Below are 9,305 nucleotides of genomic sequence, written 5' to 3' on the forward strand. Positions count from 1 at the left end.
ATACAGAGTGCACCCCACCGCCCGCCCACCCCAGAGAATAGACGGGAGGGCAAGAGTGGAGGCAGAGGCCTGGCCAGGGCCCCAGAGGCTCCGTCCTGGATTAGGACCCGTCGAGTCCAGCCTTGCAGCTGTGTGGGTGGATGCCGCCATCGCCTCAGTCTCCAGGGCTCCCAAGGGACTAACAGCAGGCAGTCAGGGGCACGATGGCCTGACACCTACACCCCCCAACACCCTGGGAGTCTTTCCCAACAGCACCACCTATTGGGGGACCAGGGGAGGGCTCTGAAAGCCCCTTGCCACCAAAAGGAGCAGCCACTGGGTAATGGAAGGAGCCGGACTTGGGCATCTGGGGGTCCTTGTCCTGATCATGGTGTGGTGGGTGACCTGGGACACACCACTCAACCCCTGTGTCTAGAGAGGGCACTACAGCCCATGTGCCGGGCTTTTTGTGAGCATTAAATGTGGAAGCCTGTGATAAGGGCCTGTAGAGGGCAGCTGTTATTTTCTGTGGTCCTTTTTGAGAATCTGATCAAATATTACTGACCCTCTTCCCATGAAAATGCCCTCAAGTGTCACATACAAGTTTAGGGGCATTCTGGACTCCTTCCAGCCCATCCACAGGCCAACTGGGCTTCAGGTTAAGATTCCCTAACAGAGGATGTAATGGAGATTGATAATAATCTTTAAAGGTATTTTTTCCAAAAATTTTTGAATGTAGAAGTTTTTAAAAAGTCTGTGTAAGAGACTGGCCCTGGGGAGCTGCCTTGTGTCCAAGCCCCCCAGCAAGCACCAGGCCTCAGCTGGGTGAGTGGCAGAACCTCCCACCAGCCCCATCAGGGACCGCCCCCAGCCAAGGTCGGCAGGCCTCCTTTGTCTGGGATGGAGGGCTCGACAGAGCTGCACGTGCTGCCGTCTCCAAAATGTTCATTTTCCGTCCTCTCCCTTCCCTTCTCTGTACCCTCCCATGCCCTTCCTCCCTGCCCAATTCCCACCTTGCTCCCAGGCAATAGAGACCCACTTGCTGAATGTCTCTCCCGGGGGGCTGACCTACATTGCTGAGTGGCGAGGGGGGATTCTGGACCACAAGATGGGGCACCTGGCCTGTTTCTCCGGGGGCATGATCGCCCTCGGCGCTGAGGATGCCAAGGAAGAAAAGAGGGCCCACTACCGAGAGCTCGCAGCCCAGATCACCAAGACGTGCCACGAATCGTACGCCCGCTCAGGTAACCCTGCAAGGGGAAGGGGCAGCAGGAAAGACTGAGGCTAGACACCAGGAAGAACTGGAAAGACCAGGAGAGGGGCAGTGAGTGAAGGGAACACGTGGACTTAGGGAAGCCTCACCTTGGAGGTTACCCGGAATTTGAATGAGGGGTGTGCTATCCACACACAGAGGTTGTGCCCTAAGTTAAAGGGAACACGGTGCTGTGTTAGCACTTTGTGTGTGCCGGGTGTCCTTCAGCACTTGACATACATCATCGCTGACCCTCACAACACAGATGAGGAAACTGAGGCTCAGAGATGACCCGGCCAAGTTCCCCTGTGAGGGGCTCAGAGCAGAGGGTCCTCCAGCCCCTGAGGCAGAAACATTGGCTTCCTGAGCCTTTAGCAAATTCCTTCTCCCTGAGCCCCTACCCCTAAACGTATCTCTGCCTTTCCTCCCTGGAGTGCTCCCATTCAGAGGGTCTCACCACCTCCTGGCACCACCCCGTAATCACCCTCTGATTCAAGACCCCCGGAAAGTTTGAGAGCTTCTGCACCATCCCCACCAGCACTCACCGCAGAACTGTCAAACACTAGACTCAGAAGCCACATGAGAGAATGTGAACCCAACTCCTCATTTTACACGCAGGGAAACTGAGTCAGCCCAGAGCGGGGACCTGGCTTAGCCAAAGCCACACCGTGTATGAGTAGCTAAGCCGGGGCTAGAACCCAGGTCTCCTGATGCCCAGCCCCATCTTGTGTGCTACCTTTCTAAACAACACCCCTCAGAAAAAGCCCCAGGCCCCCCGTGACCCCAGAAGGGGCCCACTGCTCTGAGTTGTAAGCCCAGCCTTGGTTGGAGGAGAGGACCTAAGATCTGCAGTAAAAGATCCTGGCTCAAATGCCACTCTGCCGCTCAGCAGCTGGTGGCCTCTGTTTTCTCACCTGTTCAATGGGAACAATAACACACAGGAAGTACCTGGGCCCCACAGGAAGTACTTGGCCCACGCCTTCAGCCAGCAGCATGGGAGGCGTTTGTTAGCAGTCCACCGAAAACGTGTCTGTGAGCGCGCCAGTGGAATCCAGAGCTCCTGGAGCTGTTTTCAGGAAGCCAGCCATTCGCAGTGGGTCCTTAAAACTGGTCTTCAATTCCCTTCAAAGAGCTATCTCTGCCAGCACCATAAACAAATAGGAAATCTCAGGAATAATAAAAAGCTTGCTATTTGTCGGGGACCATCAGCCCAGACCATAAAAGACAGTCCGCTTAGTAGAGCATGTGGTTACAACCAGCCCGGCTGGTCCATGGATGGCTGCAGCAGTCGCTCTTGCCCTCACCCCGTTAGCAGCTTGGCGGAACGGCTGTGTTCTGATGGCCAAGAGAAGCTGTGCCATCTGAGAGGATCAGAGGAGCCAGGATCTGCCTAATTCCTCTTCCATGAAGCCCTCCGTGAATGAGCAGGATGTCCTGCAAAGCTCCAATATGTCTCTGAGAAAAAGCAGCCCAGGGCCTCTTGGGGTCCTGAGCCCTAATGGGAGGTGGGGGCCCACATTAGGACCAGAGCTGGGCCCTCTGCTGACTGACAGGATATGCAGGCATTAAAGGGAGGATGATCTGACCCACATACCGTAAATTTTGGACCTAGAGAGTCAGACCCAGGGGAGAAAGAGAGAGAGGACAGCCTGGGAAAAGGGCATCAGACAGATCCAGGGTCACATCCCAGCTCGGCCACAACTTGCTGTGTTACCTTGGACAAATTACATAGCCTCTCTGATCCTCAGTTTCCACATGCGCGAGTGGCAGATAATAGTATCTGCCTTACCAAAACAACATTTTTTAAGGATTGAAATAAGTGTATGTAAAGCACCCAGCACAGCCCTTGAACTCATAAATGGTGGCTGCAGTGGTGGTTATAATGGTGGTCATCCAGAAAACAGGAACAGCAACAAACTGACCAAAACCAAACAATGACAACGAAACCCAGACCTCATCAGACTTTCTTTATTCAGCTCCCTCTGCCTGAATATGTGCCTTCTGGGCGAATCTTCCCTCATCTCCACCTCAGCAGTGTCCCAAACTGTCAGCTCTGGAAGGCTGGCTCTGGGAAGTGTCAAAAGCAGTTCCCAGAGAAAGGGGGTCTGTGGAGAAGCATCATTGCATATTAGCAAATTAAAGGGTCTGGTAAGTCCTGTAGACAGGAGGCTTTCACTTTGTTTAACCCGCTGTTCCCCGAATGTGCTTAAACCTACAACCCTTTCTTGGCCGAGCACTGGTTAACATCCTGCAGGGCTAATGTCTCAAAATACACAGTTGGGGAGCACCACCCAAACTTTTGTCTCCCCGGACTGCTGGGAAGTTCATTTGGATTCTCAGGGTCTAAACTGCAAATGTTTCGAGGCCTAAGGGCGTTGCTTTGGCCAGCCCATGCCAGCCCATCACCAGCCGGCCCCGGCCAGGGCTACCACGCCACTTCCATCTCTCCTGGGGCACTGGGATCCTGAAGAGCAGGAGGTGGGAAGTCTGACCCAGGCACCCTGGTTGGTCATTCCTGCAGATACCAAACTGGGGCCCGAAGCCTTCTGGTTTAACTCAGGCAGAGAAGCTGTGGCCACACAGACGAGCGAGAGCTACTACATCCTGCGGCCCGAGGTGGTGGAGAGTTACATGTACCTGTGGCGGCAGACCCACGACCCCATCTACAGGGAGTGGGGCTGGGAGGTGGTGATGGTGAGTGGCGGGGCGCAGGGGGAGGGTGGAGAACTGGTGGCAGGTGCCCTTGAGAATTCACAGTCAGGGTCCAAACCCAAGAGGAAGGGCAAGCCAGGCTGGCATCTGGCTAAAGTTGAGAGTGCAAAGGGTCAGGGTTTGGTTGCAGAGCCCAGAGTCCCCAGCTGGCCAGGAACTTGTGAAGAGTGTTCTGAGTGCCCAATAATGTCAGCAAACGGAGAGGGGCGAACGCAGGGCAGCAGTCAGAGGTGGCCCAGCACACGCGTGGTCACCGCCCTCTGATGCTGAAGCCTGGACAGGTGACTTTAGATTTCTCCTCTCAAACAGGAGCGGGCTGCCAGCTCACCTCCCTCCTCTGCCCGAAGCTAGCCCAGCCCTGGGCAGCCCCCTCTCTGGGCTCTGCTTCCCCAATCCCCTTCCTTCTTTGGGGCAGGTATCAAAGGCAGGGGTGGGGATTCCAGAAGGTTCTTGGATGGATGCCAAGCTTTCTCTGCTGTTCTCCCCCAGGCCCACTGCTCTCGGAGGCACAGACTTGGTGGGGAGAGCCACACTCCCAGAGCACATGCTCAGCTGGGGCGTAGGCCCTGCTCAGGCTCCCTGACATGCTTCATTGGCCAGAGTGCCCCTGCTTTCCTGAAGACCCTGGTTCTTGACCTTTGAAAGCCAAGTGTTTTGTGCTCCTGGGCCCCACCCACAGACCCTCAGTGGGTAAAACTTGCATTTCTGTACAAAAGGCAGGCACAGCCTCTGGCCCAGGGACTACATCTCTACAGGGAATCCCTGGGGTGTGCCAAGTCCAGTCCCCAAATCCCAGCCCGAAAACACCACCAGCCCCTTCCCTGGCCTCTGTCCACCACTGTGGGTGAGTCTGTCAGGTCAGTCTAGTTCCCCGAGAGGCAGAGAAGCTTCCTCTAAGTTCACACCAGGTGAAGCGCTCAGGCCGGGCAGGGACAAAGTTCTCCGCGTGGGCCCAGGCAGCGTGCCCCCACCAATGCTGGGGTCCCCAGCCAAGGGGTGGGAGGGCCTGCCTGTTCGAGAGCTGGGCAGGCGTGAATCTTGGGGGGGCTTCTCCTCTCCCCACACCAAGGCTGCCTTCCTTTCCTTCAGGCTTTGGAGAAATACTGTCGGACGGAAGCCGGGTTCTCTGGGATCCAAGACGTATACAGTAAGGTACCCAACCACGACAACAAGCAGCAGACTTTCTTTCTAGCGGAGACACTAAAGTGAGTTGGGGGCTTGGCCGGTGTTCTTCCCAGAGGGCAACTCGGGCTTTTCTTAGGGAAGGGGGAGGGGGCAGAGAGGAGGGGCGGGGGCAGCAGTCCCTTCCTTCACCATCCGTCAAGTTCTGCCGTCCCAGGAGGGGGGCCCCGAGAGGGATGGAGGCTTGGGATCCAGGGGCGGGCCTTGGGCCAGGCCAGTTTCTCCACGCAGAGTGAGGCTGGGCTGGACTCCACCCCACTAAGCATTAGCTATGTGAGAAGTTAACTTCTTTAACCTGCCTCCTCAAGTGACGTAAGTTCTCTGAAACTGTGCCCTTCTGTAAAATGGGCAGAATAATAACCATGATGGTGTCAATCCCGGTCACTGCTGCAGTTCTGCTGCTGCGCTGTTCCCCTCCTTTCTTGGGGCTAAAGTTGGCCTCCTCGTTTCCTCGCTGTTCCCTGAAGCAGTCCCCTTGTGCTTTAGCTGTTTAGGACGGATTGGATGGTCTGTTCCTTCCATTAAAAACCCCCATGGCTTGGAAACCTGCAGTTCTGGAGTCACGACTCCCTGTGCGTTTTAGCACCTGGACATCTACTTGAGTGTAGAGTCTCCTGGTACATAAGGAAGCAGGCTGAGTCCTGGGGTAGCCCTCAGGCCTCCCTGCAAAAAAAAAGAGAATCTAGGCCACACGGGGTCCTAAGAGGGCCAGGTGGGAAAAGCACCTGCGGGAAGCTGGTTAGCGGGTAGGTACAGAGCGGGGGCTGGACCAGAGCCAGGATGAACCGGCTCTGCCTGACCTAAAGCACAGGGCTCCCCTCCGCGTCCACAGCTCCTTCCCGGGGACGAGCCCTCCGGGCAGATTTGGGGTCTACGACCTCCCTGCGCCCTTGGGCACAGGCCTGTCTCAGAGGCCCCTGAGATTCCTTCCCAGTGGGTGCCCCCTTCCCCAGAGCGCTGACGGGCTGTGTCTTGTTCCCCTCCCTGCCGGGGCACAGGTATCTCTATCTTCTGTTCTCTGAAGATGACATGCTCTCCCTGGAAGACTGGGTGTTCAACACGGAGGCCCACCCGCTCCCCGTGAACCACTCAGACAGCTCTGGCGGGGGCGGGGCCTGACTCCCACCCGTCGCCCTGCGGCTCCGGGACCACCTCTACGGGATCTGGGGCTGTTCTCAAACGGATTGGAGATGTGGGCCCCTGCCTGGCGGACCCGGCAGATGTGTTGGACGAGCAACTTCTTTTCCTCTGTGAGGAGACAGGACTCGGAGACACAGCGATGTCACACCAGGCCCAGACGTTCCTTTCCACGGAGAATGTCTGTGAAACCTGCTCACTTGCCATTCCAGGGCCAAAGCACCGGAGGTTTGCATTGCAGCCTCGTGTATTTGATTCACTTCCTTTCGTTTTGGAGGTTTTTTGGTTTTTGCTTGATTTTGCCTTTTCTCTACAGTTGTGTTTTCTCACAGATTTTAAGTATAGTTTTCAAAATCATGTGCTTTCAAAAATGGTGTCCTCCCAATAAACTAAACCTTAAAGTGTTTGCACACACACACACAAAATCTTGACCCCATTTTCTATATTTTGAATTCCTTTTGCCCAACGTTTACTATATGTTCAATTATGTGTCATTTACCTTATAATTTGAGGAGGGGTTCCCCTTTGATTTGGGCCTAAGTGTTACGAATCACTAGTGCTGTTTTCAGTATTGTAATGGAAAAATCTGTAAAGTTACAATAAAGGAGTTTATTGAATAAGAAATACAATTGGGTTCATCGCACATCAGTGACTCCTGGGGAGACCACTGCAATGCTATCATCAGAAAGAATAATCAACCAGCAGTTGATTTAAGGTATAAAGATGCCAACTTCTATTACCTTCCCTTGAATTGGTCCTAATATATTCAGGAAAGGTGAGGGCAACCCTTTAAATGAAGTTGGATATTTATACTTACATCAAGGCTTGGAAGAGGCCCAGAGAGGAGCAGCAACTTGCCTGAGGTCCCACAGCCAGTAAAGGCAGAGGTGAAACCCCTAGGGTTTGCTCACCACCCCAGTCCAGGGTTCATCTATTCCATCATTCAGCAGATACTTGGTAAGTGCCTCCAGGGGACCAGACATGGGGACACAGCTGTGAGCGGGACAGTCATAAGCCCCGCCCTCAGGGAGCATACAGCCAAGCAGGGACACACAGACCATGAAGGAGAATGACTGCAAGTTACGTGAAGTGCTCCAAAGGAGACAAGCAGGCTGAGGCACTAATGTCTGGACCTGCCTTAGAGGGTCAAGGGGGAGGCTCTCTGAGCAGATGACCTTCAAGCTGAGACCTGGAAGGTAAGACTATCCCACAGATCCACTCTCCTCCTGACTGTCACCCCTGGGAGGAGGCCGTTCTGCAGGGCAAGGAGGTCAGGCCCCAACACTGAGCAGAGAGCTTCCCCTCCCTCACCCTCACCCGTTAGCAGCGTGTCCACACAGCTGACTTCACAGGACAATCCCGAGTCCTTCCCCAGGCTCAGCCACTTCATTTTGGCTGTTAGTGAACTTGAGTAGCCCCTGGGGTGTTGGGGCCCTGGGCCAGGTGACCTGGCTTTATACCCTCACTGTGGGAACCTGGGCAGGTCACCTGTCTCTCTGAGCCGCCCTTTTCCACCAGGCAGAGAGCAGACCCTCCACCTCACAAGGTTCTCATAAGTGGGATGCCGCTGGTGCCCTGGAGCTGTGGGAAGTGCTGCTTCCTTGTTCTGGAGACTCAGATGCTTCCGGCATGTTCTTAAGCAGTAGTTAGAGCTACAGGGAAGCTGTGGCTATAGCAGGAGCCCGGGCATTTGGTAAATAAGTTGCTGCCTGAACCCAGAAAATCACTTCACTCTTGACAGGCACCAAGATAGTACGGCTCCAGTGCCCATTTTTTAAAAAGCAAAACAAAAAATTGATTACACAGATATTATAGAAAGGTTAGAAAGCTTATCTTTATGATAAGCTGAAAGAAAAATCATTCACCTTCCTACCCTCCAGAATAAATACTGTTACGTTTTCTTCTAGATCTTTTTCTATGCAGGTACAGAGTATATTTTGCAAACATGGTGTCACACTGCGGCATCCTGTGTTGTTATAACCTGCTCTGCACCAAATGCTATATTATGAACATCTTTCCACGTCAACATACATTTATCTCATTGCTGTACCTGATTGTGTAGTATTCCATCATGGGCTGTATCACACTTTCTGGATCTGAGCCCCAATTGTTGGGCATTTGGGTTTGTGTCAGTTTGGATTCTTAGCTACAAATAACAGAAACCAACTCTAACTTAAGCAAAAAAAAAAAAAAAAAGAATTAAAATGCCTTGGAGTGGCTCATGGAATCTCAGGAGAGTGAACAGTCAGACATCAAGGAGGACTAGGCAGGGCTTCCCTGGTGGCGCAGTGGTTGAGAGTCCGCCTGCCAATTCAGGGGACACGGGTTCGTGCCCCGGTCCAGGAAGATCCCACATGCCGCAGAACGGCTGGGCCCGTGAGCCATGGCCGCTGAGCCTGCGCGTCCGGAGCCTGTGTTCCACAACGGGAGAGGCCACAACAGTGAGAGGCTCGCGTACCGAAAAAAAAAACAAAAAAAACAAAGAAGGACGAGGAAGAGGATTTGATTTGGCCACGGATCCAGTCTGCAAGAACCAGGAGGCAGCCTCCCCAGGTACCACCACCAGGACGGGTGAATCCAGATGTTCGCTCCAGATGCTACTGTGTCTCTTTTCAAGGACGTGAGCTTCCAAATGGTCTGGCCTGGGTCACGTGCCTCCAGCCAAAGGGAGGATGAGGCATCTTGACTGACAGGCACACGGAGACCCCATGTAATGGGCAAAAGCCTGTTCCCTGGAGAAAAAAATGAGGCTTGCTACCAAAATAACAGACCTGCCTGCTGGCAGAGCAAAAACAGCGGGACTGTTCTCAGGCGTGACTTTAATTTTTTTCAGCATTATAAGAGAGTTATGAAGGCATACTGGACCCGTCCCATTTTCCCTGGTCCAAGTCCTTGGAGTCAGTCCCTGGAATATCTCTCCAGGGCAGAGCCACTTAGCAGTTCCCCAAGACCCCAGGCTTCCCCGCTGGGCCTGTGTCGCTGTCCCCGTCCCGCCCCACAGCATTCTTGTCTTCTGCATTATCGCTGGGAGCAAGCTGTAAAA

The 9,305-nt window shown here is 53.9% G+C and overlaps 1 protein-coding gene across 2 annotated transcripts in view; it reads left to right on the forward strand.

Moving 5' to 3' along the window:
- Positions 1-6,880, forward strand: part of MAN1C1 (mannosidase alpha class 1C member 1) — a gene marked incomplete at its 5' end in the record, with an annotated part of 133,782 nt that extends 126,902 nt beyond the window's left edge. For both annotated transcript variants that reach the window (XM_082614854.1, XM_082614855.1), the window contains 4 exons: positions 1,004-1,223; positions 3,753-3,925; positions 5,033-5,148; positions 6,124-6,880. In XM_082614854.1, coding sequence (XP_082470980.1) covers positions 1,004-1,223; positions 3,753-3,925; positions 5,033-5,148; positions 6,124-6,244 — 630 coding nt within the window. In that variant the 3' untranslated portion in view covers positions 6,245-6,880. The remainder of the gene's footprint in view (positions 1-1,003; positions 1,224-3,752; positions 3,926-5,032; positions 5,149-6,123) is intronic.
- Between the last annotated feature and the right edge of the window lie 2,425 nt (positions 6,881-9,305).

The sequence above is a fragment of the Mesoplodon mirus genome (genome assembly GCF_964341445.2).
Source record: "Mesoplodon mirus genome assembly, chromosome: 3".
NCBI classification, from domain to species: domain Eukaryota; kingdom Metazoa; phylum Chordata; class Mammalia; order Artiodactyla; family Ziphiidae; genus Mesoplodon; species Mesoplodon mirus.